Genomic DNA, 17,016 nt, shown 5'->3' on the forward strand with positions numbered 1-17,016 from the left:
TGGGTCTCTGGGCTGTCCGGCCTCTGATTCCTTGCCATTTAGGCAATGTCAGGCATGGATTCCCTCTTGTGGCATGGGCCTCAAGTTGGACCAGTCATTAGTTGGGTTGCCCTCACAAGTTCTGCACCACCACCATTACCCCAGCACATCTTGGAGGCTGAAGGTTTCGTGGCTGAGTTGGTGTCCCAGTCCCACTGCTGGAAGCCTTGCCTGGTTATAGAAGACAGGCAGTTCCGGCTTTGTATTCTTCATTACTAGAAGTTCTCACTAGGTTCTCCCTCGTAGAATCCTGAGAGTTTCTACTGCACTAGCTTTCCACATCACCCCCCAAATGTTCCCCAACTCCAGATGTTTCTCCCAGTACTCTCTCCCTCCACCCCCAACCTGATTGATTCCTCCTGTTCTCATCTGTCCTGCTCCCAGTTTACTCACAAAATATGTGATAGTTTTGAATGTCTCCAACAGAATTGAGCACAAAATGGATATTCAAAAAAGAATCTACCAATTCTAAAAATTCTATCAATTCAATTGATTTCTAACATTTTATGTGACCACAATGTGTGTGTGTGTGTGTGTGTGTGTGTGTGTGTGTGTGTGTGTGTGTGATCAAAAGAAAATTTGCCACCATTATGGCTGGAAATTCAGTCTACTTTCTCTGTCTTACTATTTTTTTAATCAGTATCTCAAATGTTTCTTTAAAGAGAGTGTTAATACACTCATATAAATTTATCTTATACTAAAAGTATCATGGAAGAGAAATTGATTTTATGACAACTTAACATTCTTTGGAATAATTCACTCATCTAAGAATAAACCCAATCATCATTATGTTCTACTTTCCACTTGTCATTAATTCAAACCTCAGAAAAATATAAAATTGATTGCCCAGATGCAGATATATCACCATCACATTTGGTATGATTTTTGACAAGATTAGCATATACAGGGCCTATGATATTTTATATTTTCTGTCTCTGGACTGCATATTGGGTTCTGGTGGTATCTTTGCAAAATCATGTAGCAACCAGATGGCACAACTAAGATCATAATCCTGTGATTTGGAAATCTTAGGCCTTTACACTTCCTACTATAGCGTAATAATGCTCAAGTTCTTACAGAAAGTACTGGTCATTAAACATAGTGCACTAGAAGAAAAAATTAAAAATCATATAATTTAAAGTTAACAAACCCCCATAGTACTTAACCACTTATAAAATTTTTCTCCTTCACTTTCTGAATGCTAACTTCTACCAAACAATCTGTAGAATAAATGAAATTACAGCTTCACTGTGTGGTCTTCCTAAAAATTAGTTGCAAACTCCATTTCTTGTTTCTCATATGGGTAGAACAATCATCTTTTGATGGAAATGATCACAAAGAAGTATTTAGAAATTAAAACACTTTAATATAAACATTTTTCAGAATATAGACTGATTTCTATCAGCCCTTTGGAGAACATTTTAAAAGTATATATCATCTAATTTATTATACATGAATTTTCCACTTTCAGAACTAGAAAATACAAAAATACACTGCAAATTAGATTTAACAAAAAAGGTCTAAGTTGCTTCATACATTTTCATTGGAGAAAACAGAAACATTAACATACAATAGTAGTAAAATACCACCAATACAAACACAAATTCTAAAAGGAATGGGTTCTGTGAAGTCTGGTCTCCCACAGGCCTGACCATTCTTCCAAAATCAAACAAGACTGGGAAAAATTCAGGGTGGTATGGCTGTAGACTGCTTTGTAATTCACCATTTTAAGGACGTTATTTCCATGAGCAAACAACTCATTTTCATTGCAACTTGATGGACCAAGTAGAAACACCTCTACTTAAGAAAACCATATTATATATATAAGCAATAGAATAAGTTTTCTTTCTTAGAAAATGAGAGAAAGTAAGTTTAAAAAGCATATTGAATATTTTTACTCCATCTGGCTTTTGTTAGCGATTTGCTGTACACATGTACAAATACACAAATAACACAAATTTCATTAAACCAAACGTGTTCAACCTTTCTTCAACCTTAAAGGAACAAAACGGCGAAGTAGAAAGCACTGCATCTTCTGAATTTTCTTCAGTAGGTTTCTTCCTCTCCCATTCTTCTTAGTATTATGTTCTTGCTTCTTGAAGGCTAGGTTTAGACTTTGTGGTCCTTCTTTCAATTACATTTTGAAAGGAGGGAATGATGGGGGGGAGTAGGTAAGAGAGGAAAGCAGAGCAGAGGGCACACACATATACATACATACACAGAGACAGAGAGAGGGAGAGGGAGAGAGACTGTTTTGTGAACTCTTCTCTTTAGTTGAAGTGTTTGATTTTATCTAAATTTACTTGAAAAATTTCCAACAGATTTTCTTGAATCACTCTTCTGTAAGTAAAACTAAAAGTTCAAAATTCTTGAGTAGGTTTACCTCAAAGCACTTCCTTAAAGGCTGGATTTAGATGTCTTGTGTTTCTCACATTCAATTTCAATTTTTGCAAACAAAAGCCCTAAAGGTTTTTGAGCTGATATTATACCTCCCTTTCCTTAACTTCACTAGTTAGTCCTGTCTTTATCTAAGTCAGGATTGTTTTCCCTTAGCCATTCTTGGGTATCCTATAAGTTCAGAACCCAAGAATTGACTCATCCCAAAGGATTTCCTCTTCTGTTCTCTCTTCAACAGATTTCTTTTTCTCTTTCTTGTGCTTACGTTCTTCTTTCTCTGAGGATGCTTCATGTTTTCTTTTCTTTTTTCTATGCTTGATTTTTTCAGAACTGACTCCAGCTTTATCTTCCTCTTCTTTTGTTTGCTCGATACTCTTGTCTTTGTCTAAATCTTTATCCTGATAGCTCCTTTTTCTTTTATGCTTGGACTGTTCCTTCTCTGGCCTTTCTTTCTCTTCCCCCAGGTGTCGTCTTCTCTTCTGATGTCGTCTTTTATGACTTGTTTCCTGGGCACTGGCACTGTCATATGGGGGCAGCAGCTGCTTGTAAATGTCATATTCTACACTGTGGGAGCCAGGGTTATTTTCTTGCTGACTAAGGCTCAGGGGAACAGGTTTTTCTGAGAAATAATCTCTGGTGAAATGATAGTAGCTATCAGAGTCTAAGCTCTGTTGGCTCTCATAAGCTGGTAAATAATGAGGTAATTTGTTTTCTATAGCTTGTGAATTGTTGTATGGATCTGTGTAAGTCTGGAAAGTCTCACATGGGAATCTTTGCTCAAACATTCTATGCTTAGATCTTCTGTCAACCATTTCTCTGTAATCATGAGTTTCAACAGCACTATCAATTCTTCTAAAAGAAGTCTTTGGCTTGAGTTCTCTAGATTCCTGCACCTTGTTGTAATCATCAAATTCATTTTGAAAATCATCATTTCTTCTCCTTGAATGAGGTGGTAACCAGTGAGGTAACTGGCCTTCCACTGGTGAACCATTGTATTGTCGCTGGAAGGTGTGTGGACTCTCAAATGGAAATCTTTCCTCACACACCCTTTGTCTGTGTTCAGAATCAACCCTTTCTCTGTACCTATGATCCCTATACCTATCGTTTTCTGTCATCCGTCTAAAACTAATATTGGGATCAAGTCCTCTGGCCTTCTGCCCTTTGATGTAATCTTCAAGCTCATCCTGGAAAGAGTCATATGTTTTTGACTGTGCTGGTGAACAATGAGGTAACTGGTCTTCTACTGCTCGAGAATTATTATATGGTCCTGGGTGTGCCCAGAAATTTTCAAGTGGAAGTGTTTGTTCAGGCATTTTATGTCTGGGTCTGGAATCAACCATTTCTCTGTACCCATGGACTTCCAAGTAATTATCTTCCATCTTCCTGAAATGAGCCTTGCACTCTAGTTCTCTAGATTTCTTCACTTTGATATAATCTGCACATTCACCTTGGTAAGAATCTTGCATCTTCTTTGAATTCTTCACTTGACTGATAACATGAGATTCTCTACAAAGAAAATATCACAAAGTTTTGATTACTATGAATATTATCTTTGCTCTAAAATATTAGTTTAAACAAACTCTACAAAGGCTGAAATAAAAATTTAAAACTATAAAAAAGAATTTTGATGCTCAAAAGACATAGCATGGATAGTCAGATATCTCTCCAGAATTTCACATTTTTTTTTTTTTTGGTTTTTCGAGACAGGGTTTCTCTGTGTAGCTTTGCGCCTTTCCTGGAACTCACTTGGTAGTCCAGGCTGGCCTCGAACTCACAGAGATCCGCCTGGCTCTGCCTCCCGAGTGCTGGGATTAAAGGCGTGCGCCACCACCACCCGGCCGAATTTCACAAATTTTATGCAAAAACATTTCTTAGAAGATGGTAGGTAGAGTGGAGACACTGACACTCACTTTCATTTTCTCCATGATATTGAATTAAACTCACAGATGAAGAGCAGTGGGGAGAGGGAATGCTGTGGAAAGATACCAGAGTGCAACAATAGACAGTAACCAAGTGAACTACAGGAATACTGAATGTTGGAATGTAAGAGATTTAAAAAGAGAACCATAATACCAAATGCACAGCAATAACCTATGGATAAGAAAGGTGCCCCTCAGTGGGGCTCTTAGCAGAAGAGAGAAGGAAACTCTTGGTGAGTTCCAAAGTACAGAAACTAGAACCTTGCAAAAAATACAGTCTAAGATGGGAGGCCTATGATCTATTAGTAAGCTGGCCCCAAAGAAGGAGTCTCCTGTATTTCTCAGCTTAACTCATTGTTGCTGAAATGAAGAACCATCTTAAAAGGTTCATCTCATGTTGTCCAGCTTTACTTGTGGATGTATAAACCCACGCATTTTAATATTTCTAAATCCCAACTATCCCTCTGATTCACTGAATATATACTGTAAGACTAAAGAGATCAAAGAGACTTTAGAGTTAGACTGCACCATAAATCAAATGGACTAAGCATACAGTATTTGATTCAACAGCTGCGGGATACATATTCTTCTGAACAGCTTCTAGAATTGCATAGCCATGGAAACATTAGAGAGAAAATGGATTTGGAGTGTGCTTCCTAAGAGGGAATCATGCCTACCGCTGTAAACCTGCTCCAAAACCCATGGCTGAAGAGGTCTTAGACTCTGGAGAGGGATGGTAAGACAGCATCAAACCATCCTCTAAATGTCTAGGTTTATACCCACAGACAAAGGCTAGTCTCTGCATCCTCTCCTTTGCAGATAAATGCAGAGACCCATAGCTGCCCAAGATGCTGAGAATAAAGGCTCAGCCCTAGACTAGACATTTACACCACCCACTTAATATTCAAGGAATACTGGGGAGGATGGATCACAAAGAATATTAAGGTCCGGTGAGTGGGGAGAGGGGCTAAAAATTGTATCTTTTAAGCATAACACAGTAGTGACAATTATGAACTTACAGCAGCAGTGTATACTGTTACCAGGTCCACAGAAGTTGGGCCCTCCTAACAGCTATGAAGAGGAAAAGGATTCATGAGGTCCTACTACATACTATTGTCAACCAACAGATTCTTGGAGAGGGGTAAGCATAGTATCCAGATGTGTACCCCAATGGTGATCACATAAAGTTCTGATGGTTAGTTCCAAACTCAAGACCATGCAGACAGCCCTAAATAAACTTTGTGGAACACTAAAGAGAACCAAAGCAAAGGTGGTTAGTAGGGTGTGTGTGTGTGTGTGGGGAGGGAACAGAAGAGATATGGAGAGTAAAAAGAATACATAGTGTACATGTACAAAATTGTTAAAGAACAAAATTTACTTATTAAAGAAGGAAAACACAAGACAACAAATGTTGATGAGGATGCAGCGAAAAAAATGAATACATATTTTGGTAGGAATGTAAATTAGTGTAGCCACTATGGAAATCTATATGGAGGTTCCTCAAATACTAAATGTATAACTGCCATAAGATCCAACTATATTACTCCCAGACATATACCCCAAATAATCCTATGTTGCTTACAGGAGAGATGCCTATACAGCAATACTTAATGCAATACTATTCACCACAGCCAAATTACACAATGGTTTAGGTGACCACCAGCAGATAAATAAAGAATATGTTGTGATGTTCAAAGAAATACTGTTTAATCACAAAGAAAAATAAAAATCATACTGTCTGCTGAAAAAAAAAAAAAGATAGACATGGAGATCATGGTGTCAAGTGAAATACCCCAGGCCCAGAAAGCCAGAAAGACAAGTCTTGACTGTTTTCTTTCATTTGTGGGATCTAGATATTTTTTTAAAACTCCCATCACAGTACAAGAGGGGCTATTAGGGAAGAGGGAGGATATTAGGATATAATGGGAGAATGAATATGATCCAATTGTGTTTTAGAAATACATGAAAACATCACAATGAAACCAATTATTTTGCATAAGAAATACATGCTAATAAATTTTCAGGCCTGGGATAAAAATAGAGGATGACCATAAGAGTGGAATGATCTCATTCTACTGTAATACTACAAATATTAATACATGTTGGTATATGTGTCTAATCAACATTAATAACTAATGTCCTAATAAACTGTGTAACATTTTAAAAACCAGTTCTTTGATTAGATATACAGATGTGACAGGTTATTTATTTAAAATTCTGAGCTTTTCTTTTTAATGTCTAAAATGTAGTTCCATTTGCTGAGTCTAACAATTTAGTCGCTGTGGTGGTTTGAATGAGAATGGCCTCCATAGGTTCATGCTTGAATACTTTGGTCCCCAGTTGGTGGAATTGTTTGGAAAGTTTTAGAAGGTGTGGCTTTGTTGGAGGAGGTGTATCACTGGGGGAAAAATTTAAGGTTTCAAAAGACTCTGGCCATTCTCAGTGTTCTTTCTCTGCCTCCTATTTGTGTATCAAGATGTGAGTTCTCAGCTGTTCCTGCCACTAGGCCTTTGCATCATCATCATGATTTCTTATCCCTCTGAAACCGTTAATCCCAATTAAATGCTTTCTTTTATTAGTTGCCTTTGATAATGGTGTTTTGTCATAGCAATAGAAAAGTAACTAAGACCGCGCTAAGTAATCACACTCCAATACTATAAATAATTTCTTATAGGATAAAATAATAAATCTTACATTTTGATTTAAAAATCAACAACCAAAAATACACAAAACATAAATGACCCTTTGCTCTGCTACCAAAATTACCTACTGTATAATTGCCACTAATTTCTCCTCATCTTAAAACCATATATTAATAGTGACTAAAAACAAATGTGGATTCTGTATTCTAGGTATACAGCATGACTTTTGTTCTTAACCATTATATACCTCACTGTAAAGATGATGATTAGATCACTGAATCCTTGGAACTAAGAAAACCTTTTGAGATGCCTTGTATTTGCATGGCTAGCCTGAAAAAATGATCTTTCAGCACATCTACAAAGAAAAATAATGTTGTCTATTCAGGAGGGGGTACCAATTTGCCAGACAGATCTGCCAGTTCATTACTGTGATTAGGAAATATCCTTGGCACTAGTGTGTATTATGTTACAAATACCATCTACCACTTCTAGGTTCAGGTTATAGGAAAATGAATATCTAGAAAGTTTGTAAAGTATATTAAAGAGCATTTGACTAGAAACTTTGGTCTTTGGTAACATGAAAATGTTTTCGGCCAAAACCACTTACTTAATTTGATGTTCACTTCCTTGCATGTGGGACCGGAACATATGTAAAGATGTAAAGGTGATACTGCAGATATGGCATACGTAGGTTCTCATTCTATAGGCTATAAAAATGATAGAGTTTAAGAAGATAAATATGGAAACACTTAGAATCATATAATGTCAGTGATGGATAATCATTTATTAGAGACCCTCTACATGAAATTTCCCAAGAAAGATTGGTCCCAAGACATAAAATCACTTGCTGATACCCACAGAAACAAAGAGTAGAGTTAGCATCTCTTAGCCCCTGTCTCTACATTCAATGCATACAATTCTTTATACTATACACTATATCTATAGTCTGTATTTATTTCCTAAGAATCTGCTATCTGCTTGCTTGTGGTTGCTATATATACTGTATATCAAGGACCTCAAACTTAACATGGTTAAAAAACTTATTATTCATTGTTCTTCAACAGCTTTTTTGCTCGCTATTATTAAATCACTGTTGTTCACTATTTGCCAAAAATAATTCCCACAAATTTTAGAAAAGAAAATCAGTGAGCCCTGTGCATAGGATAAAAGTTCAAAGAAAAATTCTGAAATGATAGTTGCCACTTAAAATGAGTAAAAACCAAAACAAAACAAAACAAAAAACCACAAAAACACAAAACCGAAACAAAATTCTTCCCCCAAACAAACTGTTAACAAAAAACCCAAAATTATCAAGAGGCTGTATAACAGCTCACTATTCTGTTTTCAAAGTAGAGTTAGAAGCAGGAATAAACTTATTTTCTAAATCCCACCAGCCTTCCACTTTCTTCTTGGTCAGAAGAAGAAAGTGAACAACTTTCACGAGATAAGTATAAAATAAACACTATTCTAGAGACAAGGCAATAAATTGGTACCATATAAATTTTAAGGACAACCAAAATCACCTTCCTGTAAATCAAACAGCAGCTTAATCAACTTAAAGGATGATAAGTTAGTCATATTCAAGTGTATTGACCTTTGTTGAACAAAAATTATTTACAGAAACAAGAGACTACTTGCAGGGTAAAATAAAAATGATATTGAATAACATCTTCACTATTAATACATATTGTTAATGACCAGCAATCAACAGGTTACATTTAAATTTGAATGAATGTTTTGGTAAGAATACTCAGAACATCCTTTATACAGAAAACAGTCTTTCAAAAATTGATTATCTACATAAAAATGTAAGTAGATTTCAGTCTCTCACCAGTAACGTTGGTCAACTCAAAATGGACTAAAGACTTAAATATAAGATTGGCATAGGGGCAAACACTTATACACAGGCAATAACAATTGATGAAAAAAGAGGTCATAATTTCAAGGAGAGAGGGAGGAATATATAGGAGAGCTTTGAAGGAGGAAAGAGAAGGATCAAGGCTGTAACTAAAGTATAATCTCAAAACTAAACAACAACAAAAAGACTGACAGCTGTGAAATTACTAGAAGAAAGCACAGGTAAAATGCTCCAGGATACTGTAATACATGAGGACTTTTTGGAAAAGGCTCTCAAAATTTAGGAAGCAAATGCAAATACAGACAAATAGGATTTTAAAAAATGTTAATGCTCCTGCACAACAAAAGAAGCACAAAACAGAATTAACAATCTACAAATGGGAGAAAATATTGTGATTTGTGTGTACAACAAGCAATTGATATCCAGAATACATAAGGAACCAAAACCTCAGGAGCAACAACAACAACAACAACAAATCCTTTGGTAATTTCTCAGAAGGAGACATCCAAATGCCCAATAATAAGTACATGAAAATCACAGAACATCACTAAGCATCAGGTAAATGCAAACTGAAAGAACAAGAAGATGCCACCATACCCGAAGAAAAATGGCTAATATAAAAAAAAACCCTAAGGATAGGAAAGGCTGGTGAGGATGTGGAGAAAATGTTGGTGGAAACCTAAATTAGAATAGCCATTTAAAGTGCCACTTATCAAATAAGAAAATAACTACCATGTGTTGTTGTAAATACAGTATTAGTGTATATCCAAAGGAACTGAAATCAATATGTAAGAAACATATGCATTCCCATGATTATTTTATATTATTTACAATAGGCAAGAAATGAAACAATTCAAGTGCTCACCAATTGTTGAGTGGATAAAACATGATACACACAATGAATGTTATTCTGTCATGAAAAAAAAATACTAAAATCCTGTCTCTTGTGACAACACAGAACTGAATGTAACTATTTTAGGTGATATAAGCCAGCATGAAATGTACCTTCTGCCTATGTTAAATATAAAATATTTAATACGATGGAAGTTTAGATTAGAATGGTCATCACCAAGGCCAAGGGTAATAGGAAGCAAGGAAAGGGTGTGTATAGGTTGGTCAATGTGTACTGTTAACAGTGAGATGGGGCAAGAAGGTCTGGGGTGTTAGTCCATTGTACGTTAATTACAGATAACAATTACAACCTGTATATTTCAAAAAGCAAGGAAATGGATTTTGTAAAATTCCACTACAAGAAATCATAAATGTCTTAAGACATAAATGTGTTTAACGTCTCATATATTACACAAAGTATACCTGTATCAAATATTATATGATACTCCCACACATACCTACAGCTTTAATGTTTTTGTGTGTTTGAAAACTTTGAATGAATGATTCTTTAAAATCATCTTCTGTCTCTACGCTCTTATTGCACGCTGACTAAATAACTTTCTGTTTCTAATTTGGTTTCCTATATTCTTTGAAACTAGAAAAAATACAGTGTGGATTCACAGACATTAAAAAAAAAAGAACTGGAATGTCTCTTGTTACCATAAATGAACACTAGGATGGCAATTCACTAACATCAAGTACAATGTTTACCAAATTTCTCTGGTAAGAATCACCTGGGGTGTTAGGTATAGATTCCTAGAACTCTTTCCTGGAGAACAGAGTTCAATTTCTATAATGGAATTGAGAATTAGTTTTGAAAACTAATATTGTCAGTAGATTATCAGAGACGTGAGAAATATCCTGAATGGAACATTTTTTTTGATAATTCCTTGGTTATCTATTGGCCTCTTTCAAGTTTGTTTGTAAGTCCTCAGTTTAAAGATTATTAACTGAAGACTTCCTACAAAATGAACTACTCAACCAGAAATTCTGGGTCTTCATAGCAGCCCTTTCCAGGAAACTATTGCTACCTTTATTTTTTTTTTAAAGATTTATTTATTTATTATGTATACAGCATGTATGACTGCAGGCCAGAAGAGGGCATCAGATCTGATTACAGATGGTTGTGAGCCACCATGTGGTTGCTGGGAATTGAACTCAGGACCTCTGGAAGAGCAGTCAGTGCTCTTAACCTCTGAGCCATCTCTCCAGCCCTGCTACCTTTATTTTATAGATGTGAAAACCAAACCAGAAAGGGCCTTGATCAACAGCATATAGAGAGAGTGTACCAAAGTGATGCAGGATAAACAAGACTCTGGGGTTTCTCTAGATTTGTGGTTTTCAAAGCTGCTTATACGGTAGAGTCATGTGGACAATGTTCATGTGTCCTTAGACCTTCGCTTTTCCATACACTCATGTTCATCATTTTTTTTCTAGAATAATTATATTAGTCAGCTTCACATGAGACCAATTAAATCTGAATCTCTAGGGGTAGAAATGAACTGTCCTACTTCATGAACGCTTTCTAGATAATTTTACTATGCAGTCACTGTTGAAGTTCTGTCTAGATTACTGAATTTAGTGATCTTCTTTGTGATTATAAAGTCTCATTAAACTTGACTGTTCGTATATTTCTTTAGTATTTATAAAGGTTACTGAACCATATTCTGTTGAGTTCCTCCTGTGTTTCTCCACAGATTCCATCATTATTAAAATTCTAATAGTGGAAATACAGGAGTTAAAAGGGTTGCTGGTCACATGTGAAAGGTTTAGAGGCAGTTCCAGAACTGTGGTGTGATTACTATTACCTAAACTCTTAGATTTTCCACATGTTTATGCTACCATTTTCTAGAATATGGGTAACTCAGATATAGTAAGTAAAAATATATAAATCCTTTCTGTATAGACAGCAAGCCTATTCACTGCCCCAGTTATCAGAATTCTTGGCCCAATTATCTTAAAATTATTTTGAAGTTTATTTTGTATGTGCACATATATGATGTGTGTATTATGTTGTGCAAGCATTCTGCCATGTTGTGCATGTGGAGGCCAGAGGGCAACTTAGGGGAGGTAGTTCTCTACTTCAATTATGTGGTTCCAGGGACTGAGCTCACGTTGTTAGGCTTAGCACCAAGCACCTTTGCTTGATGAGCCATCTTGTAGACTACCTGGCCCAATCTTACAAACTGTCTCTACTGCTTCTTACACCCTCCACTCTCTTATCACAGAGAGTGCTCCTTGGGCTTGTGTAGCTCTGCTACAATCACTTCTAAGTTCACCTGGAAACTCAGCTTTGTTTGCACCTTTTAAAAAGTCTTACTTTAATTTTTAATTATCATACACAAAGGAGTTTAAGGGACAGAAGACTGCCATATACTTATGGTTCCAATAGTGTTAACATGTGAAGAGATGGTAATGAAAATGTAAGGGAAGTACAGAAAAGAGAAATAGTAGATTTGGTGATACCTGCTTATAGAAAGCATATAGGAAATTAAGCAGTGAGAGATTCGAGTGTAGGTGTCTAATAGCAGTGATACTGGCAAAGACAAAAGTTTTGCAATTTAAGTTGGATTTAGAAATTATTTAATTTTAGATATGTTGAGATACTAGTAAAGCTGAGATATCTAAGTGCAATAGTGGAGCTAGAATTAGTAAGGTAACTAAAACAAACACATTTAAAAAATACATACATACTTTAGTTCTCTATTAGTCTTGTAGCCAATCCTAAGCTTTAAGAGCTGAGCTAGATTAGAGACTTAAGCAAGCAGTGATAATGATGAAGAAAAAGATCAAATATGGAGAGACATGCACATAATATCAGATGAACAGGCAAAGATAGATGGAAAGGAGAAAATGAAAATAGTGGAATCATTAAAGTGCCATATGGTATTAAGTTGCATTTTTCAAAATGTTATGTATAGAGTGGGGTTTTGCCTTTACGTCTGTGTACCGTGTTTATGCAGTGCTCATGAGGGACAGAAGACGGTGTTAGATCCTCTGAGAATGGAGTTAAAGATAGCCATGAACTGCAATGTAGATGCTGGGACTTGAACTCAGATCCTCCACAAGAGAAGCCAGGGCTCTTAGCTTCTGAGCTATCTCTACATCTCCATAATTTTTCTTAAAACTGGCTCACTTTTAACATGGAATTCTGTTGTCAGTGTTCTCTGAAATTCTCATTAGCTAATTTAATTTTTCTAGATATGTTTTTGTTGTTGCTGCTGGTTTTCTTTTGTTGCTGTTGTTTGAGAAAGGGTTTTGCTATGTAGCCTTTGCTGTACTGGAACTCACTCTGTAGGCCAGGCTGGTTTCAAACATATAGTGTACAGTAATCCTCCTTCCTCTCCCTCCTGAGTACTCACAATGTAGACATGTACCACCATGTCCAGATGAATGAGCTGTTTTCATAATGCTCAACTGTTTATGCTCAGGAGACAGGAGGTATGACAGGGTACATCTATTCTTTGAGCACTAGCTTCAGAGATTAGTGGAAAATGCTTTCAGTAAGGAGACTAAGTTTTACTGATGCCATTTCATGATCAGGTAAGAACATCACCCAAATTCTTTTTGCTGGTAAGATTTTTGTCAACTTGACACAAGTGCTAGGGTCATCTGGGATGAGGAAACCTGAACTGAGAAAATTGACCAGATTGGACTGCGGGCAAGTGTGTGGGGAACTTTCTTGATTTATGATTGATGTGGAAGGCCCAGCCCATTGTGGACAGTGCCACCCCCTTGGCAAGTAGTGCTATTTGTATAAGAAAGCAGACTGAGCAAGCCATGGTGGCAAGCCAGTAATCAATATTCCTCCACAGTTTCTGCTTCAGTTGTTGCCTCCAGGTTCCTGACTTGAATTCTCTCCATGGTTGACTACAAATGCTAGGATAAAATAAACCCTTTTTTTCCAAAGTGCTTTTGGTCATGGTACTTTATCACAGAAAGCAAACTAAGATATTCTTCTTCCCTCATTCTAATAGCCTTAACATTTCAGAGTGTTAAAATGCTATCTCCCACAGCAGCAACAACAGTCCAAATACTTCTCATTGAGATTCAGTTCAAATTTACACAGAAGCCACACATTTCAGACACTCTCAGCTCACCAGTAGGAAAAATACCCAACAACTGGCAATTCATCATTTCTTCAGAAATCTATTTTTAAAATACACTGCTACTTCTACTTTTATGCTTACTTAAATCAATATTCTTTAAAATACCAGGTAAAACTACATGTCCCTACAAATGTTTTAGCACTTTGAACCACACTGTGCAGGACACTGAAATAGTACAAACAAAGGGAGAGCACTTGAGATAAAGAGTTATTAATAGTTCACCAATGCATATATTAAACCAATCTCTACTGAGGTAGGGACATTTCCATGCTTGTTTTTATGTCTAGTACCAGAAAGAGAGATGAATTATATGGCATTTCTTCCCTTAAAGATCTTAAACTGAAATGGGACAAAAAATATGTAGAGAAACAAGTAGACACACAGAAGGAGAAGTAGCCTTAAGGGAAGTAAAAGGGTGTCCAGGTAACACCAGAATGTTTAAGAATGAGTATGAATCAGTCAGAAGCAGGTTATAGAAATATCGCAGGCAACAAGGTATGAGAAAGAGTACAAATGAAAGAAGTAAGGTAATTTTTTTTTGGAAGCAGGTACTGACGTGCATAGATAACAGTAGGTCAGTAGTAGAGGACAAGCATGAAGAGGAAAAGAAAGAGAGAGAGCTGTGGTGTTTAGATTTCACCATTAGAAGTTGGAAAAACAGTGAAGAAATTCAAGTTAGACAGTGTCATGGAAATAATTGTGTTTTGAATGAAACATTCCAGTAATTGAATTGAGAGTGCATTCATGGAGACAAAACCAGTAGGAAGGAAAGTATTTAGAAGGCTATGGCTCTGTGTCTTCAAGTTTCTTAAGCACAAATCATTGATAGGTCTTGTTAAGTAAATTATGACTAAGTAGGTCTATAAGCAGGGCTGAATAAGCTCTCAAATGATACCAATAATGCCAGTCCGTACCTCACAGCCTGACTAGCAAAGCTCTAGGAATATGTAAAGACCTATAGCAGTGCAGGAAGAGAAGGGATGGAGTTAAGAGGACAGTAATAATTCATGAGATAAAACAACCACAACTTGGCATTTCATTTTAGAAACTTATAATGGTGTGGTATTGGGGAGTTGACAGTTAACTTTAGGCTTTTACTTGGAAGAGTATTGATTTAAAATGGCTTTGAGGTGTCCAAGTGTAGTAATATCTCCCATTTTGACATGTAGTCTAAAGTTTGATGGACAGGTTATGAGAATACAGATGACAGGTAAAATCAGGGGAATACAAAGAATTGTGCTGTAGAGTCAGGGCAATAATGGAAACCTGGGAGCACCTAAATCTAGGCAATGAACTGACAAAGAACTGATATAGAAAGCAAATAAACAGAAACAAAGAAGAACCAGACCATGAAGAGTTGTGCAAGGAAAGAACAGAATTTTACGAAGACAAGAGTAATGAATATTTTCACATGGAGCATAAAGTCTATCTGATAAGAACAAGTGAAATACAATGAGTTGAAGAAACGAAGGTATAAGAGAGAATAAAGAAAGGGCAATAAGATACACTAGTAGTGAGAAGGTGCTTGTATGTGGTGGGGATGAAAAAATAGAAGAACAGATATATTTCTCCAGTCAAGGCCAGTCTCTATGTTGTACCTGAAAATTTGCTACCCTTTCTTAGCTCTAAACCATCTGGTCATTTTTGAACCTTTCTACTTCTATCAGTCAAAATCATAGAAATCTATGGACCATGATGTTTCATTTCCTTTGTTAGCAAAATGTGTGCACAAAATATATACCCATAGTCTTCTGCAATGAGGTATTGTTAACTAGTCCACATAATTTCCTCTTTAGGGAAAATGGTTTATTGCTATTTACACTACCGAGAATGACTAATTTAGCACCCCAAATGAATATTGTTGTATCATAATTTGAAATAATTCCTTAAAATAACATGGAAATACACACACACACACACACACACACACACACACACAAATACACACACTCTCTCTCTCACACACACACACACACATATGATTTTAACATTAAGAGACATAAAAGACTTTCTGGCTCTCATGTCCTAGAAAAACAAATCAAAATATATGGCCTTGATTGCTTGAATGCTACCAGTTCTTGAATCAATAAAAAGAAAGTGGTTTATTAGTAAACTAGTATGTTTGATAAACTACAAACTTCCTGTGAAAGAGTACAGAATACTTTTCCTGTTTGTCATTTGTATTGGATTTGCTGGAAGACATTTCTCTGCTATTTAGCTAGAAATGTTCTCCTAGCTTCATTTCTTTTTGCTCCTAATACAATGTTGTGGAGCATTAGCAGATTATTAAAAGAAGCAGGAAAGAACTTCCACTGTCTGCTTGGATTACCCAGATCCAAAGTGCTGCTAGAGGAAAAAGGAAGAGTTTTGTCTTTATTCCTACCTGGAGGAGGCTTCACAATAACAGACTTTAGGAAGGTTGGTGCTGCTGAAGTAGTATTGGGTTTATCTGCAGAAATAATTGTAATGACAAATTAGCAACGTGTGATCAGATAGTAGAACTGCACCCATTGTAAAGTACTAAAGAAATTCTCGAAAAATGTACTATCATTCTACATTTTCAGCACAGGGCTTCTGGATAAAGGAAATTAAGTTGTGAAGGCTCTTCTGTGAGACAAATGTGAATATCAGTCTGTTACCTAGTTTGTACACTAAAGACATGGGAAGGAAGGAATATATTACATCCAGTATTGTTCGACCATTTTCATTTAAGGAAATAATAGAAGCATGGGAGCCATTTCAAGATTATTCTTTTGCAATTCAAAGGGTAAATTAGATGGCATGAACTTCTAGGTTGATATTTTTCTTGAACAACGTATCTAGTCTGTCTTGATTTGTGATGTTTACACCAGAATGAACTCTCAGCAGTTAATAACTTGAAACTGTATGTTTTATTGTATGTCTCTTTCAATTACTCTCCTCCTTGAAGCAAAAAAATGAATTTGGGAACTGTAGGTAAGATATTTACAAAATGGTTTCTCTTGTAAGGCACAATGACTCTGTCCCTCTTTAAATCAACGGATAGGGAAATAAGTATATGAAAATTTGAGAGACTAGAATAAATATAAAAATTATTATAGTTTAGCTTATTAGAAATAATAAATTCTAATAATATACTGAGGTAATAACTTTGCTCTGGACAATATCTATATGATGTGCTG

At 36.0% G+C, this 17,016-nt stretch overlaps 1 protein-coding gene across 2 annotated transcripts in view; it reads right to left on the reverse strand.

Moving 5' to 3' along the window:
* Window positions 1-1,384: 1,384 nt before the first annotated feature.
* The window catches only part of Zmat1 (zinc finger matrin-type 1), a 57,316-nt gene continuing 41,684 nt past the window's right edge, over window positions 1,385-17,016 (reverse strand). For both annotated transcript variants that reach the window (XM_059250014.1, XM_059250015.1), the window contains 3 exons: window positions 16,239-16,304; window positions 7,605-7,704; window positions 1,385-3,942 (listed from right to left, as the gene is read on the reverse strand). In XM_059250014.1, coding sequence (XP_059105997.1) covers window positions 2,616-3,942; window positions 7,605-7,704; window positions 16,239-16,304 — 1,493 coding nt within the window. In that variant the 3' untranslated portion in view covers window positions 1,385-2,615. The remainder of the gene's footprint in view (window positions 3,943-7,604; window positions 7,705-16,238; window positions 16,305-17,016) is intronic.

The sequence above is a fragment of the Peromyscus eremicus genome, chromosome X (assembly GCF_949786415.1).
Source record: "Peromyscus eremicus chromosome X, PerEre_H2_v1, whole genome shotgun sequence".
NCBI lineage: Eukaryota > Metazoa > Chordata > Mammalia > Rodentia > Cricetidae > Peromyscus > Peromyscus eremicus.